The sequence below is a fragment of the Spermophilus citellus genome, assembly GCF_964194105.1.
Source record: "Spermophilus citellus genome assembly, chromosome: 3".
NCBI lineage: Eukaryota > Metazoa > Chordata > Mammalia > Rodentia > Sciuridae > Spermophilus > Spermophilus citellus.
In genome coordinates, this window is record NC_138184.1 from 147021969 (window position 1) to 147046247 (window position 24279).

The following is a 24279-nucleotide window of genomic DNA, read 5'->3' on the forward strand; positions in this document are numbered from 1 at the left end:
TTCTTTTAACTTTTGTTTATCATGAAAGATTTTTATTTCGTTGTCATACCTGAAGCTTAATTTTGCTGGATACAGAATTCTTGGTTGGCATCCATTGTCTTTCAGTGTTTGAAATACATTGTTCCATGACCTTCTTGCTTTCAGTGTCTGTGATGAAAAATCCGTTGTTAACCTTATTGGTTTACCCCTGAATGTAATCTGTCTCCTTTCTCTTGTAGCTTTTAATATTTTCTCTTTGTTCTGTATATTGGATATCTTCATAACAATGTGTCTTGGCGTTGGTCTACTGTGATTTTGTGTGCTCGGTGTCCTGTATGCATCTTCAATTTGTATATCTGTTTCCTTTTTTATTTCTGGAAAGTTTTCTGTAATTATTTCATTCAGCAGGTTACTCATTCCCTTGGTTTGAATCTCTGTACCTTCTTCTATCCCAATGACTCGTAACTTTGGTTTTTTTATGTTATCCCATAACTCTTGGATGTTTTTCTCGTGATTTTTTTACCAGCCTTTCTGAGTTGGCTAGACTCTTTTCAAGATGATATATTTTGTCTTCATTATCTGACGTTCTGGCTTCTACTTGCTCCACTCTGTTAGTGATACTCTCAATTGAGTTTTTAATTTGGTTTATCGTTTCCTTCATTTCTAGAATTATTGTTTGATTATTTTTTATAATCTCTATCTCCTGATAAAGATGCTTAACTTCTTCTTTTATCTGTTTATGTAATTCATTCTCAATGTGTTCTTTTGCTGCTTGAATTTGCTGTCTTGTATCCTCTTTAAGGTTCCATTCCATCTGTCTGTAAGGTTCTATATTCCATCTTTATATGACCATTTTTCTGATGACTCAGGTCCTCCTGAATATTTAGGCTGTCCTGCATTGTTTGTACTCCTTTTCTTCCTTGCTTTTTGAAGCTGCTCATGTTACTTCTTGTTCTGTTTGACTGCTGAGTTACTGTTTACTCCTATAAATTTATTTGATGCTGTAGCCGCAGGTTTCAATGAAGTTATCTCCTCCGCCGCAGTCTGATTGTGTGAACTTTTAGAATCATTATTTTCAACACACTTAGCATGGACCCATTTGATAATAGGAGATATCCACATTCATTTCCTGGCTTTCAGGGTTCTCAGCGTTCTCCCTGTGATTTGTTTTCAGCTTCTGCATAACACAGAAAATGGGACTCCGGATCCAGGACAGAAAGCCTTTTAGACTACTGCTGCTTCCTTGGAGTTCTCAGTGGCTGGATGCACAGATTTTTTTGTAGAGGAGTTAAGGTCAGCAGGTTGTCCTAGGATACCTTTACAGACCGTTCTGGATGGATTTCCCTTCTTTGCTGAGTTTCAAAGCTTCCAAGGTCTTGGCAGCTGGGAATGAAAGAGGGAAGGAGCGCAGGGCTGGAGCGCTGCCCGAGCGTGTGCCCACTGGAATGGCCTCCAGAGGGACTTGGGGGTCTGAGTGCCAAAACTCTCTGACAGGGACACAGCCGGGCCGGGACTGCAATCTGTGTGCAGTTATTTGCAAGCATTATCCTGGCAAGAGATATTCTGCTATAGCTGCTGCTCACATCAGGAGGCTGCATCACCACCACTTTTACCCTCATGGATGTCTCTTCATCGTCATCACTATTATTATTGCAGTAGAATTTATTATTTATCACATGCCCTGCTCTGGGTTAAGTGCCTTAACTGCATTATCTTGTTTGTCTTTATAACAATCTATAAAGCAAATGCTGTTATCATCCCCATTGCATGTGGGGAAACTAGGGTCCAGGCCTCATATACTTGTCTAAAGTCATGGAGTGAACAAGTGACTTCTATCTTCTGTTGATAGAAGCAGCACCATTTGTGTGTGTGTGTGTGTGTGTGTGTGTGTGCAAATTGCTTTTTTGTATTGTGACTTTCTAAAGATGCTCTTAGTTCATCCACTAAATGCGCCACCTCAAACAAGTTCAGAGAGAACACATAGATAGGTTCTCTTTGCTGTTCTCCTTGCTATTAAATGCAGGAAGTAAGTCAATAAAGTGTATTTAGTTTCTGTGTTACTAAATAGGCCACTCTTGGATAACAATACCTCTGAAAGTGCAAGCCCATGGAATCCAATAAATGACAGGTCATTTGAGAAGTGTGTCTCCATCTCTTCCTTATTCCTGCCTCTCTAAAACAAAACATAATAAAGGACATTGGAAAGATAATATTCAAATGTGATATCCATGAACAGTAATTTAGATGACAATTTCCTCGTCCTTAGGAGGTAATTTGTGCATTATGTGATCAAAAGCTGATGGATTTTTTTTTTTTTTTTGCTATATGTGTTCATGTTTTTCAAAACTTTAGTTCAAGCATTTGAGTACCTAATAGGGCTAAAGTCCTGTTGTACCTGAATGCTCTTGAAAGTGAACAGAGTGGCTGAGTGCCATAAGTTGAAGTGGGGATTCTGGTCCTGCAACTGTATTCTGAAATAATTTTCATATTTCCAGGAAAGTTGCAAGATTAGTACAGAGAGCTCTCACATACCATTTATGAGGATTTACCATTTTTATTTTGCCACATTTATTTTTATCACTGTCTCTTTCTATATACACACTTTTATATTTTGGAAGCATTTGAGAGAAGGATTTATACATTTGTCATTCTTTATGGCTTTATACTTTAGTTTAGGTTTCCTGAACATAGGGCTACCCTGTTACATGGCCACAGTGTAGTTATCTAATTCGGGAATTGTAGCATTAAAACAGCACTTCTTATCTATTCTGCCTTCTACATCAAAATCAAATGTTGTCAAAAGTTACATGTTGTTTTCCCCTTGGTACAGGATCTAATCCATGATCATATATTGCATTTCATCTTCTTGCCTCTTTAGCCTCTTTAATTGGGAGCAGTTCCTCAGTCATTTTTTCTCTTCCATAAAATTGATACTTTTGAAGAATGCAGGCTAGTTGTCTTATGTTTCCTCATGATCAAATCCAGATTGCTTACCCCTGGCTGACATTCACCAAAGAAGATGCTGTGTCTTTTCCAGGGTGTTCTATCCAGAGGCACACAGAGCCCACTTAACCCTCATTTTTAATTCTTTGTGATCACCTGGTTAAGGGGATGTCTAGTTTCTCTGCTGCATTCTTACCATACACAATAAGCCTTGTTCTTAACCATTTCCAGTCTTTAGAGATTACAAACAAAACAAAACGAAAAACTGCTGGTCATTGAGAATCTATAAATCATAAAATCATGGCAAATGTGCATATGTGTGTGAAGTTTAAGATTTTTCTTTTTTTCACGCAGTTTTAGATCTTTAGCAAAAGATATAAAGAATTCCCATATCTTCTGCCCACCTCCCATAAAGGCACAGCCTCCCCCACAGTCAGCACCCACATCAGAGTGGGACAAGTTACATTTGAAGAACCTGCATTGACAGGTCATTATCACCCAGAGCCTGCAGTTTACATCAGAGTTCACTCTTGCTGTGATACATTGCAAATGTGTTTTTTAAAAGTCCAGGTACAGGATATTTTTTCTGCACTCAAAATATTTGGGGCTGTTACTTGGCTAATTTTTTTTTTACAAGAAAAACATTTTACTGTATTTTGTTTTCAATTATGCCACTTCCTTTATTCCTTCTCATTATGATTCTATCTTTATAGTTTACTTCGCCTTAAAGTCAGCTTTTAATACCATATCAACAGAGAGAGAGAAACTGAAGCAGCTGATGGATCAGGATGCCACCTCCTCCCCTTCTGCTCAGGTCATCGGTCTGAAGCACGCTCTGTCATCCGTAAGTTACATGTCTGAGTCACAGAAATGCCTGCAAATGTGTTCTGGCTTGTCAATTATTATATTTTCCATTTCCATGGTTATGTTGAAAATTCATGATTTTCATGGTTAGGTTGAAAATTCAGGAGAAAACCAAGCAAATTATCCAAATTACATTCTGACCTTTCCTGAGACAACACTTATTCAAAATAACAAAATTTACCCTACCCCCAATCTTAGTAGCTAGTATTTTATTGTGTGTTAGATTCCTTTAGTTCTCTCCAATTTATCTTAATTTTTCTGTTTCTATAAAACTCTTGTTGTATATTTGTGTGTGTGTTACACATTTGTTAATGCTTACAAAATCTAACAGTTTGGAGGAGATTTTGTGCACCCTGAGATACCACAAGCTTAGAGTAGCTTAATATATGACAGGCGACAAATTTCTAGTTTACAGTCTTATCTTCTCTACGGCAAAGCACTGATCCTATTTATTGCTCTTTCAGAGACACAAAAGTTATTTTATTTGATTACATAGTACAAAACATTTAGCTTCCCCCCGCCCCATGGGCACAAAGAGAAGAGTCACACAGGAGTGTCTGTCAGGTAATCATGGTGAAAGGAAAGTGTAACAGAAAAATCACTGTCAAGGCTTCAGATGTGTTTCAATAAGCCATTGTGTCACTCACTCTCCTTTTTCTCATCCACTTTAATTCAAACCTCAGCATAGTTGGGCTTGATTGATGTGCTCTGTTTGAATAGCTGAAGTTGTCTGGCCCTCCCCCTGTATCCATGAGAGCTAGAGAATTTTTGAGACCGCATACTTGTGCGCTCTGACTCTTTGCTCATACTTTGAAATTCCTGCTTTAAAAGGAGAAAGTGTATGTGAACATATGAAATTACCATCTGAAGCAGTATCGAGTTTTCTATTTCAGGTTGGGTAGGGAAGATGAATTTTAGGATCTTGTTATGAGATGCTGAGAGAAAATGTCCACTCATATTTTCTATTCATTTTGTGGCTAAGAAAAGTAATGTTCTTAATGTAGTGTTAATGATGAATCCTTTGCCATTAGCTCTTATAATTAACAATTCAAAGAATTCTATCTTTGGAAGAAAAATTAAAAAGAAAAAAATAATATTGGCTTCAAGTCTTAGTATTATTTTAAGGTCAGAGAAACACATCCATTTGGATCACAGTGAATAGCCAGCCACACAGGGTTCCTATTTTGGTTTGAGAGCAGCGGAGTGGTTTTGTTTTATTTTATTTCTTTTCTTTCCTTCCCTTCTCTGCTTTCTTAGTGGTACAAAATATTTCTTATTGTTCCCATTAGATTGGCTCTTGGGGCACTAAGTGCCTCTTGTGGGTTCCTCAACATTCTTCCCCCCCTCGTCTCCCTCTTCCCGGCCCCCTCTCACAGAGTCTGGCCTCATCTTGTTAAACTGCTTGTGTGGACATCAAGACATACTTGGCCATAGTTTCCTGGATGAAATTCATTTTCATCTTTGCTAAGAAATTCTCTTTCACCCATGTTCACAATTTTGGAAACTTAAGATCAAACAGGACAATCCTTTTTTTTCCTTTTTGTCTTGGATTCCTGATTTGATCCAAGATTTTTTTTTTAAAAGAGAGAGAGAGAGAGAATTTTTAATATTTATTTTTTAGTCTTTCGGTGGACACAATATCTTTATTTTTATTTTCATGTGGTGCTGAGGATCGAACCCAGTGCACCGCGCATGCCAGGTGAGCGCGTTACCACTTAAACCACATCCCCAGCCCCTGATCCAAGATTTTTTTTTTTAAAGAGAGAGAGAGAGAGGAGAGAGAGAGAGAGAGAGAGAGAGAGAGAGAGAGAGAGAATTTTTAATATTTATTTTTTAGTTCTCGGCGGACACAACATCTTCGTGTGTATGTGGTGCTGAGGATCGAACCCTGGCCGCACGCATGCCAGGCGAGCGCGCTACCGCTTGAGCCACATCCCCAGCCCCGATCCAAGATTTTTTAAAGTAATTTTTTTAAAATCATCTCAAAGCTATCAGAAAGGATAGGCTAGTGCTGTACAAGTAATCTTGGTTTGTTTCTTAGCTCTGCCTGTGGTTCACAAAAGAAAGAGAAGCCACTAATATAACATAATTTCTAGGCTAAACTAAGCGCCTAGCCACCATACTAGTGATGTATCGACCAGAATGAAGTGAGTGCCCCAAAGAGATTGTTATATGTCATTGTAATGACCCTAGTTCTTATTCAGTGTTTCTTAAATGAGCCCTGAGGATCTTCTTTTCAGTTCCAGGGATCAAACCCTGACCCGGTGCTTTCTAGGCGAGGGCGTACCACCGAGCTATCATGCCAGCTTAGTTCTTGAGGATTTTTAAACAACCTGTACCTTCCATGGATACTAAAACATCAAGCCAAAAACCTCACTGAGATCCAGGCAGTGGACTAAGCTCCCAGTGGGTAGGCCCTGCAGGCCCTGACAGCTGGGAAAGTCTCTGAGCTTCTTAGAAGAGTCAGACAAATGGGATGGATCTGTGTGAAAGCAACTCTGGAGCTGATTATGGGAGTGTTGGGGGACGTTCTGGAGCATTCATCCTTATCCAAAGACAGATCCATTTGGAGACTAGCTGGTCAGGAAGTGTGTAGGAGGATCAGTGAGCAGGAGGCATGTTCCTTTACCTTTGACCAGGTCTCTCCTAGTTGAGAGGCTGATGGAAGGAATGGGATTTGCACAGAGGAGAGTAAAAGAGGTCCCATATAGGTTTCTGTTCCCATGGTCCATAAATCCTTATGCAGGTAAGTGAGGTTTGTTTATTTAAAAAAAATACCTTAGTCATGAAAAACAAATAAAATAATCAGCACCTGTGTTGGAAAAAGTAAAATTAACCTTCTGTGTCCTCCTTCCTGGCACACTTCCTAAGATTCAGTTTAACTGGTGTGAAAATTAAACCAATCCTAAGGTGGGAGTGGTTTCTTTTCAAGGATGAGAAAAGCTTGGAATCATTGCACAGGAGTGGGGAAGGGGTTGTCGGTCAAAGGGACCAAAGCCAGTTGGGTAGGAGCAGGAGATGCTGTGAGACCACTAGTCTTAATAAAAGCTGGTGGTGCCTGTGACTTCCTTCTCCTTCCACTCCTGGAGATGAGAGTAGTGAAGAGCAGCATTTCCAGGGTTGCGGGTTTGTTCTCTCCTGGCTCTGAGACTGGCCTCCCCGAGGATCAGGGTGCTCCCACATAGTGCTTCTGTGGGTACCTGCTGGGCTGCTCAGAAACATCCATTTATTAACAGAGCCCCACTATTTTTAACATGTTCCAGGCCCTAGCACAAAACACAGATCTTAAAGAACGCTTACGCAGAATCCATGCCGAGTCTCTGCTCCTCGACTCGCCCGCTGTTGCCAAGCTGGGTGACAATCTGGCAGAGGTGGGTAGGTTTCTTGCCAGGTAATGTCTCTGCAACCCTCCCTTCGTGGGATGTCCTCTGTCCAGTCGCATGGCCTTCCTACTGCACCTCCTGAGTGGGCTGCCTCTCCACCACCACCAGCTGCAGTCACAGCTGCCACATGGACTGGATTTTCGGGATGCAAAGCTTTCTTGAATGTATGCTGCTAAGCACATTTTTAAACTGTGTGTCCTCCAAATTCATTTTTCCTTGTATATTTCTTCTTCTCATTTCCCTCCTAAGCATCACCCCTTTTGCTAGCTAGGTGTTAGGGGAGTGGGAGCTTTGGAGAGGTAAACGTTTTTCCTGTTGTGTCTGCAGAAAACTAAATTTCTTTGGCCCATAGCATCCCAGCTCCTTGCCAACTTCCTTCTTTTGCTTGAAAAAGTTGCTGCTGTCCCCTCCTCCTCTTCCTGCAAAATTTCTTTCCTTTATGGAACACAGCAGCTATGTACTCTGAGGGAAAGAATATTGCATTACAATTGAAGTCTCTTGGTCAGAAAAAAAGTACATTAAAAGTCTTTTCATTAGATTGGAGACTAATGAAAAGATTTAAAATAAAAAATAAGGAACATAATAGACAAAGGGTGTCTGTGCATATGAATAAATTTTTCTTTCTATCTTTTCTTTTTTTTTTTTGTACAGGGTATTGAACACAGTGGCATTTTACCACATCTCCAGTACTTTTTGTTTTTAAAGTCGAGGTCTCATAAGTTGGTACAACTGGCTTCCAACTTGTGATCCTCTGCTTCAGCCTCTTAAATCACCAGGATTATGTGCAGGCACCACCCCACCTGTCATAATTTTTTTTAAAATGTGTATCATAATCTTTCTTTTATCTTTTCCTGTCTTCAAAGAAAACAAAACCCTCACACAATTCCATTGTCCCATGGGCAGCTCTTGGATTGAGTGATGAGAAGAACAGAGGCTGAAACCAGTCAGGATAGAGACCACAAGGCCACAGTGTCTCCCTGACTGAAGCACAGGCTGTGTCACTTGCTTGCAGGACCATTCATCTGACAAGAGGGCAACCCTCTGTGCAGAGGCTCATGGCCGAGGTGGAGAAATGGGATTCCTCTACAGACACACCACCCCCTCCAAAAGATCACTTTTCAGTTATTCCAGCCCAACTCTAAAGTGTTACCTGCAGGACTTAGCCCCTTAGCAATACTTACACTGGTCTCCTTTTGTGGCCTGTTCCAAGACATGTGCTCACCAGGTGGGGCCTCCTCAAACCTGCCCATTCACTAAAGGCAACCTAGGCAAGGCTGCGACGGGCATCACTGAGGGTCATTCATGCCAACACCAGGGCAATCGTGACTGTTCCTAAAGACAGCTTGTCTTTTCCATAGCATTATCATGTAAATTACATTTATACATTTAATAAATAGTTAAATAGATAACCTTCATTTATGTCTTCAAGATTTTATGCTCAGCATGTGTATTCGGGGCTATTTTGTTTTGAGATGGAAATCCAAATCCCAAGTCTTTAAAAATCTGTATTTTTATACTAACCTAAAAATCTGTAGTTTATACTAATCTCAAAAATAAGATACCTGAAAACTTACATGTGGTTAAACTGTCCTTGAGGGTGGCAAGCACATTTTTCAAACTCACACCTTCTGGAACAGCCTTCCGGAGTCTTGGCTCAGTGATGGAGTTGTCTCCTTTATTTCCTGTTTTAGAGATTTTCTTTTCCCATGAGTTGTCCTTTTATGCACAGAGTGACTCAGGCTTACTTTGCCAGCAAGGGGAAAGCCATTGTTGCCTTCAGGAAATAAGCACTGGAGGAAGCAGAAATGAAAGTTCGACTCCAGTTGATTTTTATAGGTAACTCCCAGACACCTCAAATACTCTGGAATGACAGCCCCCAACATTGGGGGCAGCCCAAGGGGCTCAGATTTTAGGGTCTTTAATGTCAATGGCTTGCTTTCTGTTAGCAGCACAACTTACCCATCTTTGATGGATCTGGCTACCTGAATTCTAAAATCCCTCTTTTCCTGTCAGAAATTATTTTCACAACCTATCAAGTCCCTCCTGTTTTAAATTCCTGAATGTGAAAATTTGATATTATTGGGTTATCAGTGCTAACATGATTTTATATTATTTTATATCCCAAATGAAAGGCTGAATGACTTTTGGAGGTAGCAGCCTTCTACGCGCCCCCCACCCCTCTTCAGTTCTGGGGATTGAACTCAGGGCCACTCTACCACTGAGCTACATTCTCAGCCATTTTTTATTTGATTTTGAGACAGGATTTCACTAAGTTCCTGAGGCTGGCCTTGAATTTGTGATCCCCGTGCTGCAGCCTCCCAAGTTGCTGAGATTATCTGTGTACACCGTGCCTTTCATATATCCTTTTGCATTTAAAGTGCAGTTATGAGACTAAAAAGGCAAAAACTTTTTTAAAAAGTCTGAAAGTGAAGAAGGAAACTGAATTATTTTAATTGCCTACCTGCTTGGCGCTGCATTGCAGGCACATTTAAATACATCATATCCCAAAATCCTACCCTTGACTCTGATAGAAGTAGCTGCATTTTAGAGATAAGGAAAATAAAGCCCAGAGAGGTTAAATAACTTTTCTGAGACACACATATTTTAGAAACAAAGCTGGGATTTAAATCCCTATCTGATGGGGCTGGGGTTGTGACTCAGCGGTAGAGCACTCCCCTAGCATGGACGAGGTCCTGGGTTCGATCCTCAGCACTACATAGAAATTAATTAATTAATCAATTAAGCCAAAGCACGTTTGCTCTATAGCATCACACTGTCATATAATGAGGAAAGATATGCCACACCGGAAAATAAATTAATCACTGAAGCTCCAGTATTTAAAATGAGATGGTGATGCTATAAGAATGGGACAGCATAACTCTCCCAGGCACAAACACTATTTTATATATAAAATAAATAAATGAGAAAGGGATTAAAAGCCAATGGAGAAGAGATAGATTACTTAATAAATTAGGTTAGTGCAGATCAAAGCAATTTGTGAAGAAGTTGAAGTCTTTGCATTGCATGTTAAAATGAATCACCAGCCAATTCAAGTTAAATATACAAATTTAAACTGAAAAATATTGATTTGAATATTTATCAAACTACTAGATCAGGGATAATTTCCTAAATTGGGAAGTACTTTAAAAATTGCAAAAGTAATGTTGACTAGATTTGACTATTTCTTTTAGGGAAAAAATGGATTTTGTCAAAAAATAGAAAGGCAAATAATAGACTATGAAAAATATTTTCAGTGAGAATGACAGGCTTAGATGATACTAAATCAATGATAGTGTGCTTAATATGCAAACAACAAACAAATCATGTCAAGTACCTTAAAACCTTAGAAGTAAATGGAAAAGGATATAATGCAGACAGTTGTGGGATTTTTTTTTTTTTTTTTTTTTTTTTTTTGGTACCAGAGATTGAACTCAGGGGTACTCGACCACTGAGCCACATTCCTATTCCTATTCTGTATTTTATTTAGAGATGGTCTCACTGAGTGGCTTAGCGCCTCACCATTGCTGAGGCTGGCTTTGAACTTGTGATCCTCCTGCCACAGCCTCCTGAGCCACTGGGATTTCAGGCATGCACCACCAATTTTTTTTTTTAATTTTTTGCTTTTAACTTTTGTTTTTCAATTCAGCCTTACATCCCTTCACTACTAGGATATGTTATAAGAAAAACATCATTGTGCGATTTCTTGTGTGAACACTACCGAGTGTACGTATACAAACCTGGATGGGACAGCCTTCTACACACCAAGGTTATATGCTATTAGCTATTTTAGAAATGTTTTATGGTATTGCATTTGCCTTTTATGTTTTCTTGCTAAAATCTAAGACACAAGCACCCATTAGCGTAGGCCTACGCAGAATCAGAATCACCAACCTTACCGTCTTCCACTTCTACATCTTGCCATAGAAGGTCTTCAGGGACAGCAGCACATGTGGTGCCATCATCTCCTGTGATAGCAGTGCTTCTGAACCTTCCTGAGGACCTGCCTGTAGCTATTTCACAGTTGACTTTTTATTTTATATATATATATACACACACACACACACATACACATACATATATGTGGGAGGAATACAGTCTAAAATTAAATAAAAAGGGTCATAAATAACCCAGTAAAATAGTCATCAAGCTCCATATGCTGTACATAATTTTATGTTATGCACTTTTATACAACTAGCAGCAAAGTAAGTTTATTTCCACCAGCAGCATGACAAACACAAGTCATGCCTAGCACTGTCGTTACAACAAATGTGACATCACTAGGAAACAGGAAGTTTCCAGTTCTATTATAATCTTGTGGGACCTTTGACATAAATGTTATCCTATGATACACGGTTGTCTTCATAAACTCATGGGAAGGTACAGAGTAATGCAGAGGAAGGGCCCATGCACCATTTATCCTGTCGTTTCCTCACATCTAAACTCTACAGATCTTTTTTTTTTTTTTTTAAAGAAAAAAGATATATAATCTACTGAAAAGTAAAACAGCTAACTTAGCACAGCAGTTCTAAATTGTGATATTCACAGCCCTTAATATAAGAATGTAAATAGGAGTTTTCTTACTTGTTAATGTAATATGTATCCTTAAACATTTTTAATAATTCTATTTCTGAAAATTTAATCTAAGAAATAATGAGATATGAACAAAGACAAATTTACAAAATGCTCACCATCATTGTAAATCTGTAAATTTCCAAGATAGGGAATTGTTACTCTATAACACATAAATATGATAAAATATGAATTAAAGTTCATCATCTCAGAGAAGTTTTAAATGACCTGAGAAAAGTTTATAGTATAATTTAAGCATATGTAGCAGACAGTATATGATAATGTACAATTTGATCCCAATTTTTCAAAATAAAAAAGGTATATACAAATATTTTAATTAAAAATATGTATACTAGTAAGCTAGTAAGCGCTGCATCTGGGTGATGGAAATTGAAGTGATATTTATTTTCTTTACATTTTTCTGTATTTTCTAATGTGAATTTTTTTATCCTTACATCACATTAATATTGAAAAATTGATTTTGGTACAATGTTTGGGAAGAGTTTATAAATTAGATGTATGTGTGTATTATGTGTGTGTAATGATTAGTTATTTTAAAACAGAGCAAAGTTACACAAATTAAAAAGATTAGAAATAGCTGGGTGTGGCGACCCATACCTATAATCCCAGCAATTTGGGAGTGAATGGTGGAAAGAGCACTTGATCCCACCAATTCAAGATCAGTAACATGCTGAGACCCATTCTGTCTCAAAAAAAAAAAAAAAAAAAAAAAAGGATTGGGGAGAAATGTGTCCAAAAGTTTGTAGTAGTAGGATTATAAGTGTTTACTTTTTATATTTATTTAATTTTTTTGTAATGTAAATAATAGATAAACAACCACTCTTGTGTAGAAAAGGGAAACTATTGAATTGAACTGACTTTTTTTATTTTAATAAATGAGGCCCTGAGTTGTTCAGGAAATTATGTTAGGGGTTGGTGGCTACTGCTGTCCAGATGAGCTTTTTAAATGCATTCCTAAGAACTTGCCCTGGAAATGAGGGCACTGGAAAGGGTTAGGGGTTAAGAATGTGGGTTGAGCACTCCTAAAACCTGGAATGCTTCAAAATCCAAAACCTTTTGAGCACCAACATGATGCCACAAGTGGAAAATTCCTGACCTCATGTGACAGGTCTCATTTTAAATGCAAGTACACTAAAATATTAAATAAGATGAACTTCAGGCTATGTATATAAGATGTATATGAAACATAAATGAATTTCATGTTTAGATTTGGATACCACAGGATACCTCATCAGTATATGTGCAGATTGAAAAATTGAAAAATCAGAAATTCAAAATACATCTGTTCCCAAGCATATCAGATAAGTGATGCTCAACCTGTATTATTTTCAGTGTTGATCATCCAGGACATCCCTATGACCCATAAGTCAAGGAGGAGGAAGAGAGAGACCAGGAGAGTGTAGTAATGAATTAATAAATAGCACAAGTAAATAAATCATTAGCATCTCATATGGCGGGGCATGTTGGAGACACAGGAAAATTTTACTGTTTAAGGAAGCATTAAGGAGCTTAACTATTATTCACTGCAGTGTCTTCACACTCAATAGCTCTGTGCCTGGCTCTTCTGAGGAGAAAGACTGTCCCCTTAAGATGATAGCTTTGATAATCATTTATAGATTCTACAATGAACTCTGTCAGAGTAGCTTTTCTGAAGACTATACAGATATTTAAATAGGCGAGATCTTTAAACCAGTACCTGGGGCAAAGGTCTTATTTAGGAAGAATCCAAGAGAAAAAGGTAGATGTTTCCATGTGTTCTACAGTGAACACTTCCTAAAGGGACCCTGTGCCCTTTATTAATTATGAACTCTGGTAGGCCCTCGTGTACTAGCATCCTTCCTTGGGCATAATTTATGTTTATGAGACACAGCAAGGTATCCAGAAGTCATTAAATCCCTGGGCAAGACATCTACATTTTGTTAGCCAGACTGTTCTGGAACTTGTTTAATAAATACACCATAATATAAGAGCAGCTTTTTACCAGCACAGTGAAAAATACCAGCCATCCAGAAGCCGAGGGGAATGATCTTCTCTGAATCCAAGGAATTAAATCATCTTGTTCTAAATCTGTTTTTTTTTTTTCCTCAAGGTCTAAGTCAGATGTCACCTCCATGAAACCATCCCCTAACCCAGGACCCCTAAGTAGAATCAATCTCATCTTCCTCTCTGCTTCTGTAGCCCATGGTCTCTTCATAGTCTTGGTCTAGAGTGTTGGGGTGTGTTCTCTACACCAGCCTTTCAGGCTAGAGATCTTTTATTATTCTTTATAGTCCTCCATAGCCAGCTAAGACTGCATATGAATCAGTCACTTAATATGTTGGGTTGAATTGAATTTTTACTTCCAACAAGAGTAGAAATCACACTCCCAGGGTATTTACGTCTTCCCCAAGGACAAGTCTAGACCCAGAGGAGTGCAGGGTGGAAGGCTCTGTGCTCTATTGAGTGTTTGTATCGAGGCTTATACCAAGGATCTGGGGTTTCCTTCCCTTGAAGAGTCATTGTGGGTGGAGAGACAAAGAGAATTCATCTCACTTATCCATGAATAATGAATGATCTGCCACCAGGAGCACTTCTGGACCAAAACACACTATTTATTTGTCAAGGGACGCCTCAAAAACAGCATATTGGCCTCTGAGAGTTCATAGGGGCAGGAGAAAGCTGTATGGCTACGACCCAGCCATGCAATGACGTGCATTCAACATCATTCAGCGGACTGCACCCCGCACCCTGCGGTGGTAGCGAATAAGAGGATATGATTCAGAAAGCATTGGAATTTTCCCCTCTGTAACGGAACAAAGAATGGCCTGGACAGCCATTTTTTTTTTTTTTTTGCTGTGAGATTTGTGGCATGTGTTTGAGCGTTGATGATGCCTTGGTGAAGTTCCCTTTTGAGGAAGGACTTCATTTTCATTTTGTTTGTGAGGCTTAGCACTCCTTGACTTTGAAGTGGACCTCTGCTTTGAGTTGCTTGTTTGCATGGGCCTGTGACCTTTGTGTATTATGCAATTCAATCATTTGTTTATTGAGATTCTCTTGAGACTCTTTCTAAACATATTCATTTTTTTTAATTGTTGTTGTTTGTTCTTTAAATAGGAAAACTCCGGAGATGAAAACCGAGCTCTGGTTCACCAGCTTTCCAACGAAAGCAGGCTCTCCATCACTGACTCCCTTTCGGAGTTTTTTGATGCACAGGAAGTTCTGTTGTCACCAAGCTCTTCAGAAAATGAGGTTTGGGCATTGTTTTCAGCTAGGTGTCTTGAAAATCTCTTTTGTGGCTTTGTTGATTAACCTTTTCAGTAAAGATCTATATGTTGTAACACTAAGATCGGGGGACCCTTAGGTCCCTTTTGAAGGTCCTCTCATAAGTCATACCCCAAACGCCTAAAATGAAATAATATACTAAAAGAAAAACAGTTGTAAAAGAAGAGAGTTTTGGAAACCTCCTTGTTTCTATTACTTAATTACACTTTTTTAAAATTGCAAGTAGATAATTCTGACTTCTACTTATTTAATAATATTTCCATTAAAGGGAAAGAAATTAGCATTCTGTATATTTTTAATTATTAAATATATGCTACATAATTTTATATTGTTACCATTATGTGGTTATTATAGAATTAATTTATAAATATAAAACTGCTTTAAATTAATGTATAAAAATCATACTTTTTGAATATTGCATACCATATTTAACATTACTATGAGTATGTGCTAGTAATATTGCCTCTTAAGTATAGAAGTAGTAATCTTGTTTATCTTGTTTGTATATTAATTCCCATAGAAGACCTTTTTTTTTTCACAAACATTTCAAAGACAAATTGTAACTTCTTTTACCCAAATACTACAAATTGCTTTTTCTTTCTTTTTTCTTTCTTTTTTTTTTTTTTTTTTTTTTTTTTTGGTACCAGGGATTGAACCCCAGGTGCTTAACCACTAAGCCACATCCCTGGCCCTTTTTTCAATTTTTTATTTTGAGACAGATTCTTGCTAAGTTGCTTAGGGCCTTGCTAAGTTGCTTAGGCTGGCTTTGAACTTTTGATCCTCCTGATTCAGCCTCCTGAGCCACTGGGATTACAGGCATGTACCTCCACACCAAACTCTCAGACACTGACAAAATTCTGAAATTGCAGTCTGAATTAATAAGACAATTAATAAGAGTTTTCATAATAACAGAAATTTTGAGTTTACTTGCTATTTTTCCTTGTAAGAACTATCCAAGAATATATAAGAATTTTAATAACAGGTATTTTCCTATGAACACTGTCTAGGCAGATGGGTGTATTAGCCTCTATGAAAATAGCATCCAAAATTATTTCTATAGATTTGTAATGTAGGATGCAGTATGTTTGATCATTTAAAATAAGGGGATTATAAAAGTCTGGCTTTTGTTTATTTTCATTCTGATGTATATTATTATTTCTTTCCCATAGATCTCTGATGACGATTCATATGTCAGTGACATAAGTGATAATCTTTCCTTGGATAATCTCAGTAATGATTTAGATAATGAAAGACAGACCTTGGGTAAGATTTGCATTATTTGATCTCTGAAAGTTAGCATCTTCATGGAATCCTAATAAGTATACATAGAATGCCTGCCACAAATAGAACTTGAGCAGCATGACATAAGAAAATTAGCACATGGCCCCCACCCTCCATGGTTTTACAGTCTAGGTGAAGAGACAGCACACACACTTGAAAGAGAAATTCATTTAAATAACTTTGTCTGTTTTTGTGAATTTTTATTTTATAAAGTGAAAGTATACCAGTTTTTATGTATCTAAACATGATATAACAGCTGTCCTTTAGGCAGTAAAATATTCTTTCGGCAAACGTTATTAGAATATAGCCTCTTTCCTTTGGGAATCTAAGAGTTTAAATAATAAAAGATCTAGTGTAAGAGGTAATTTAGTCAGATTCTTTAAGATAATTCACTTGAAAATAACACACTTCCCTCAAGGTATCCTAAGTTGTCCCCTTATTACTGCTTGATTGCAAGAGGGAAAGGTATTTCTTAATGCTAGTTTGAACTGTGGGGTACAAGGAGAGTCTGGATTTTTCCAAACAGGTCTGATGGAGGACTTTTCATGAGCACACAAAAGCCTGTTTAGGAAGGTGCCCTTGAAAGAATCTACCAAGTAATCATTTCTCTGCACTGGTCCTTGTAGCATGCAGAATTCAGAGGCCAAAGTCTGAAATAAAGAATATGGTCTAGAACCTGAGACCATGCTGTGCTGGCTTGACAAGGGCCAGGAGTCTCTTAGAACAAGTCAGAGCTGGTTCACTCTGACTTATTTTTGTTCTGCTAGTGTTGCCCTCACTTAAACAAACACTGGGCAGAACTGAGCTTTCTTCTTCCTATTTGAATACTAAAAATGTTTGTTCCTCCATTCTTTACAGACATCCACTAGGGAGGATTAGATCTCTAAACATCTTCAAAGATGGATGTAGAAATGAAATAACTTTTCTGTCCTATAACCTTGTTTAGCCTATAGGAGAAAACAAGATTGAATCAAGGTCTTTGTTCATATTATACTTGAATTCCCTGGAGCCCATGTAAACACTAGGTATCTAGAATGCTTCCTGTTAATTTCTTTCTCAAAAAAGATTATCTGGCACATGTGAGGATCAGTCACTGAGTGCTATGAGGAGGTTAAGTGGCTAAGAATATGGATTCAAGTTGGTTAGCCAACTCGAGGTCGGCTGCTCACCATCTATGTGTGGCAGGGCAGGTTGCTTAACTTCTCTATGCCTCATTTTCTTCCTCTATAAAATGGGAATAATATTGCTGTTTACCTCAAGAGGTAGTCATAAAGAATAAATGAGAAAAATATGTGTAAAATACTTAGAAGACTGACATTCCCAGTTTAAAAAGCAAAATATGCATTAGCCAATAGTAGTGGTGATTATGGTGGTGGAGGAGGATTTCAAAATTTAGATTAGCATAATCAAAGAAAATATTTTGAGACTGCCTGTAAAGCTGTTTTTAAAAACTACTGTCAATTGTAGCTACTTCCCTGTGTCCTATTTTTCCCATATAAGCTAGTAAAACAAATTTAACAATTAATTGCTTGCATAGATTTACAAGAGACTGCAAAGTAGGGACCCAATTTTATACTCATCTGTTCATCAAAGCAACTTCTTTATTCAGAGTTATTTGCTTTATAACAAGTGTTAAATAAGTAAATATGTACATAGATATATTGATAAGATATATTGATGTAATGTAAAAGATATCATTTGAAAATAGGCAAAGTTAGGATGGGAAAGGAGTTTCAGAATATGAGGCAAAGGAAAAGATCAATAAATTTATATATCTGAAATGTAAATATTTCATTTGCCCAAAACTTCACGGATCAAATTTAAAGGTAAAGGCCAAAAGGGGATCTAGTTGTAAAGCAAATAAAAAGATGAAAGGTTATGGTTTAAATTTGTACATAGGAAGGCAGACAATTCCGAAAAAAAAAAAAAAAAAAAAAGCAGTGTTCATGACAGCATTTCAGACCACATTAGAAAGTTCTTAAATGTAAATTAAAACAAGAAAATAGCATCGTCCATCTAACAATGTGACAAAAATTAAAAATGAACAGTGACAAGTAGAAAGGCCTCGGGAGATGAATATTCACATTTGCTGTCAAAAGATGAGGACATTGTTAGACTTTTTGAAGAGCATTCTGATTGTATCAATCAACAGTCTAAAAATTTCCAGTCTCTAACATAGTCATCAGGCTTCTCTATATGCGAAGGAAATAATCAAATAGATTACTAAATATGTGAATGTTCACTACTGACTTTTTGTTTGCTGGGTTTATTTTGTTTGCATCATAAGAAAATATTGAAATGAATCTAATAGTCCAACAGAATATGAATAACAATAAATCATGGCAAATTTATATTGTGAAATAATTTTGTGGTTATTTGAAATGATGTTTTAGAAGAATTTTAAGTAACATGGGGAAATACTTTTGTTAGCTGAATAAGAACATAAAACTATGCATATGGTTGGAAAAAACACTAAATGAAGATATTCCAAAATATAAATGGCTGCTGTTGAGGGTGGAGGGTAGAATAATGGATGACTGTTATTTCCTTTATTGCTCTTCTGTACTAAACACAATTGTTTTTATCAGAATTTGAAGTGATTTTTTTTAAAGTCTCTAAGTTTTTTATAAATGTAACCTGCTATAGTCACAGAAATCCAATTTCCAGTTTTATTCCGAGTGCATAAAAGCAATGAAGAACTAGCTTTTGAGTAGGAACTTAAAGGCTTCCCTATAAATAAAGTCCATGAGTTTTCATTGTGGTAATTTTTGGTAGTTAGGGAAGTAGGTAGATAGAGGGACTGGGGACTGAACCCAGGGCCTTGCACATAGTAAGCATGTGTCCTACTTCTGAGCTACACTGCTAGCCCTAATTTTTGATATATAATTGTTCAAAATTCTTTTGCTTATTTTTGGCTTTTAGTCATGCTCCAGTTAACTGAGTTGAATAGTAAAAATGGATTCTTGATAGGTTAGCTTTTATTGGTGGATTCAAAAATAAATAAATATAAGGCTTTGAGAGACAACCAGGCTGCTTTCCCTTTCAGGGCCTGTTCTTGAAAGTGGTGGGGAAGCAAGGTCCAAAAGAAGAACTTGCCTGCCGGCGCCAGGTCCCAACACCAGTAACATCAGCTTGTGGAACATTCTGCGAAACAATATCGGGAAGGACCTGTCCAAAGTGGCCATGCCAGTGGAGCTCAATGAGCCCCTGAACACGCTGCAGAGGCTCTGTGAGGAGCTGGAGTACAGTGAGCTGCTGGACAAGGCTGCACAAATCCCCAGTCCCCTGGAAAGGATGGTGAGGATCAACCTTCCCAGGTCACTGCGCAGCCTCCGTCCTGAGGCACGTGGCCACTAACCAGGCCCATCAGAGCCAAGATGGTGGAGCTTAGAGACGCTGGTCCCCTCTGGCTCTCATGTGGCTCCTGAGAGAGTTTCATTTCTCCGAGATACCTGCTGCCCTCCCCTCACTGGCCAGGAACCTGGCCAGGATCTGGGTTGGGAAGGGGCCTCTCTGAAACAGCTGGCACCGAGGGTGGTTCTGCTTTGTGGTTTGTGCTTCTGCTTTCTCCAGAAGCTTCCATCTGATGGTTCTGATCAGCTTGGCTTGCAAATCATGGCCTTCAGGCTGTCAGCATGTTTATTTTTTTACTGCCTTGGGTGGGCAGAATTTAATTTCTTGAGCAGTTTTTCTCATCCAGAGTAAATTTCCCTAGAGACCATTTTTATTTCTGGAATTGTCCAATCAATTCCTAAGTTTTTGGAAAATATCATTCATGGAAGAGGTTTTTACATCAGAAAGATTCCCTTTTACCTCCCTCTTATACAGGGAGTTTACACAACAACAGCAACTTTATTCTTGAAACCACTGAAAAGCTTTTTCTGACTTTGTTGTTTTGGCCGCTGCACGTGTGACCTGGTCAGTGGTAAGGACCTTGCCTGCCTGGGGCACTGAGACTGCAGAGTCCTCCAAGTGCAGACTTTCTCTCCCAGGCACACTTCACAGACCTCACCCAGCCAGCCCCTTCCCTTGGTGGAAGATGAAATCTTTTCTAAATGCTAAGTATACTGCAGTTTTAACCCTCATGAAAACTCCATTACTTCAGGGATTTGAAGATTAAAGGGAATCTCATGCTGACCAAAAAAGACATCCCATTCTCATTCCATTCAGGCTGCGGACCCCCTCCCCCATCAAAGACTTTTTTGATACTAATGATGATAAGAATGGAAGGAAAAACAAGCTTTGTGGGTTGTTGTTTTTTTTTTTTTTAACTTCTTTGTTTCCTTTGCCCAGAGAGTTTCTGTTGTAAAAAGGGAAGCAAATAGCTTTTAAGGCACATGTTAAAAGTGGACATTGTGGACAGCTTTTTTCTTTAAAGAAAACAATTGACTTTGATGGTGAAAGTATTCTTAAAGGTATTTCATCTTATGACAATTTACAGACCTTTAGAATGTTCAGCTGATTGATCCATGAACTTAATCTTGAGCCTGAGAAAAGGCTTCACAGCTTCTCCAGCACAACCACTGAACAGGAGCTTTATTGTGGGCTTTGTCCTCTGTTCTGGGGTCACCATATTCTCCTGTGTGGATGCTTTGTTGTGTCGCCAACCGGAACGGAGGTGCTTCATTTTGCCTTCCCCTGTGCTCCCTCCCCACCCCTCACATCATGAAAGTCTCGTTTATCAATTTTTTTCCATTTTAAATTGTTAAAGTGATTCAGAATCATTCAGCATTCCACAAAGACAATGTGATGTTACTATTTCACAGGTTAGAAACACAAAGCAGAGAAAGGAACAGATACCAGGTTTCAAGAACACAGGCAGAGTAATATTCCATTGTGTATATATGCCACATTTTTTAATCCATTCATCTCCTGAAGGGCATCTAGGTTGGTTCCACAGTTTAGCTCTTGTGGATTGTGCTGCTATAAACATTGATGTGGCTGTGTCCCTGTAGTATGCTGTTTTTTTGTTTGTTTGTTTGTTTTTATTGGTTGTTCAAAACATTACAAAGCTCTTGACATATCATATTTCATACATTAGATTCAAAAGTATGCTATTTTTAAGTCCTTTGGGTATAGACCGAGGAGAGGAAAAGCTTGGTCAAATGGTGGTTCCATTCCCAGTTTTCCAAGGAAATCTCCATACTGCTTTCCATATTGGCTGCACCAATTTGCAGTCCCACCAGCAGTGTATGAGTGTGCCTTTCCCCCCACATCCTCACCAACACTTATTGTTGTTTGTCTTCATAATAGCTGCCATTCTGACTGGAGGGAGATGATATTTTAGAGTAGTTTTGATTTGTATTTCTCTAATTACTCAGCAATAAAAGAGAATACAGTCATGGCATTTGCAGGTAAATGGATGGAGTTGGAGAAGATAATGCTAAGTGAAATTAGCCAATCCCAAAAAACAAATGCCAAATGTTTTCTCTGATATAAGGAGTCTGACTCATAGTGGGGTAGGGAGGGGGAGCATGGGAGGAATAGGTGAACACTAGATAGGGCAGAGGGGTGGGAGGGGCCAGGGGGTTAGCAATGATGGTGGAATGTGATGGACATAATTATCCAAAGTACATATATGAAGACATGAATTGGTGTGAACATACTTTATATAGAAACAGAGATATGAAAAATTGTGCTCTATATGTGTAATAAGAATTGTAATACATTCTGCTGTCATGTAGTTAAAAAGTAAAATCATTTAAAAAAAAAAAAGAACACAGGCAGTCACAGGTAGGACTGATATGAGTGTAATATGAGTGTACAGAATTGCTTTTTTTTTCCAGTGCTGAGAATTGAACCCAGGGCCTCATGCATGCTAAGGAAGTACTCTACCACATCCCCCGCCCATGAGTTGATTTGTATAAACTATCCAGCAGCTCTAGAGCAATCTGTGGCATGAGGTGACAAGGTGGATCCTGTTACAGGAAACACCCAAACATTTTACAAAAGGAAGTTAAATGACTCATGAAGATTTATAAAAAGCACTGTTTTTCTTCAAAATAAGAAATTTCATTAGCTGGGCACAGTGGTGCACACCTTTAATCCCAGTGACTCAGCCAGCCCCTGACTCGGAAAAAAAAAGGTCTGGGGATATAGTTTAGTGTTAAAACACCCCAGGTTCCGTCCTTTTAGTACTATAAAAAAGAAAAAAGAAACTTCATGAATTGGGCTGAGAATAAGAAATATTGAGATCATTACAACTCAATATTAGGAGTTGTAATGTTAAACTGATACTTTAGTTTAATTTTTTTGGCAAAAAGGAGAGGAGAGAGAAAAGAAGAAAGAGAAGGAGAAGAAGAAGGAGAAGGAGGAGGAGGAGAAGAAAGATAATATCTCTTTGATCCTCTAAAAGGGGGCTGGTAATGTTGAGGTCCTCACAGTGAAGGCCATGAAAAGATTTTCTCATTTCATGTTCACATATAGTTTCCCTCCCAATTTTTTTTTTTTTAATGTTTTACTTTTCCTCCCAGAAAATCAGAACTTCAAAGCCACTATATTTTATGCTGGTTCCTCAGAGGCAGGAAATGACTCTTAAAGATTTCCCTTGGACTAAATGAATTTTTAGTTTTCTATAATATCAAGTTGTGATTGGTCAAATTTGTGATGCTTACTCTTGAATTTTTGGAGGAAGTTTGGCTTTTTTTTAATACTCTGCCCTTGTTACCTGAAACCATGACATCAGGATTCCCAGATACTGTTGGGCCTGAAAGTACCAGACTCCATTGAATAGCATAGTTTGTTTTGTAAATGTCATCCTCTTCATCACATCTCCTAGATTTTAGGCATCAAAATGAGTGGACAGTTTTAAATGTTTGCTTAATTTGTTTCTGAGCCAAAATGAATATTATTTAAACCAACAACTTTAAACCTATGTTGGTTTAATTGTCTTTAAATTAAGGATAAATTTTGGCTTCCTGAAATAAAACCTCCAAGACAGAAATTGAGGTTTTTATTTTATTACTTTGTGAAAAAAAAAAAAATTCTTAGTGAGGCAGAAATAACCAAGTCCTCTCCTTTCTCTCCTAGGTGTATGTGGCTGCCTTTGCAGTATCAGCATATGCGTCTAGCTACTTCCGAGCTGGGAGCAAGCCATTTAACCCGGTCCTTGGAGAAACGTATGAGTGCATTCGAGAGGACAAGGGCTTCAGTTTTTTTTCAGAACAGGTGGATATGCATGCTTTTTGTTTGTTGGGAGAAGTTGCTTATGCCTGCCATTAGATGTGCTTCTAAAATATTTATTTCCCACCTTTCACTGGCTTCAAAGCAACTAAGATAATTACAGTGCTTTGAAACATAAAGCCGGGGATCCATTTCCCTTCCACTGAAATCCAGCTACCATCTGTGGGCACAACAGTCTTAGCAATTCTGAGTGCTGGCTTGGTTGCATGCATTAACAATGTCCTTTCTCTTGAGAATCATTAGTGAAAGGAGTTTTCAAAGCATGAAGTACTTGCCCCAGTTGTAACTTAAAGGTTAAAAGGGTGCCCTCTAACTGTCAATTTGGTCACTCAGGGTGATGGTAGCACCAAGCCAATTGCATTGTTGTCAGTTTTGATTCAAGAGGAATCATTCGAATGAATGATTCAAACCAGAAAGTTATTTATTGAACATATGTCGTGTGCCTGGCACTGTTCCAGGTGCCAAGGAATTACAGTAGGTTTGGAGATTGAGACCAAACAAGAATCCCTGGTCTCATCAAATGGGTGGACAAACATTATACTTATATGACTTGGGGTTCCATTAGGTTCTTTCCACATAAGTATTAGTACAGAGTAATACACAAAAGGCACACAGCTATGTTCAGATTTCAGCTCTGCCTAAGACTAGCTGTACAACCCAGGGTACTTAGCTTCACTGTGCCTTATTTTCTCTTTAAAGTGGAGGTGAAGATTGTTGTATGTGATGCATGGCTCCATAGTGATTAAATGACTTACTGTCTCCAAAGCACCTAGAGCAGGGTCTGATAAGTGACATG

At 38.2% G+C, this 24279-nt stretch overlaps 1 protein-coding gene across 3 annotated transcripts in view; it reads left to right on the plus strand.

Moving 5' to 3' along the window:
* Positions 1-24279, plus strand: part of OSBPL3 (oxysterol binding protein like 3) — a 187029-nt gene that overhangs the window by 124520 nt on the left and 38230 nt on the right. For 2 of the 3 annotated variants that reach the window (XM_081285669.1, XM_081285670.1), the window contains 6 exons: positions 3636-3766; positions 7050-7157; positions 14853-14987; positions 16190-16283; positions 19348-19598; positions 23331-23468. In XM_081285669.1, coding sequence (XP_081141795.1) covers positions 3636-3766; positions 7050-7157; positions 14853-14987; positions 16190-16283; positions 19348-19598; positions 23331-23468 — 857 coding nt within the window. The remainder of the gene's footprint in view (positions 1-3635; positions 3767-7049; positions 7158-14852; positions 14988-16189; positions 16284-19347; positions 19599-23330; positions 23469-24279) is intronic. The other variant, XM_081285671.1, reaches the window with a different exon arrangement.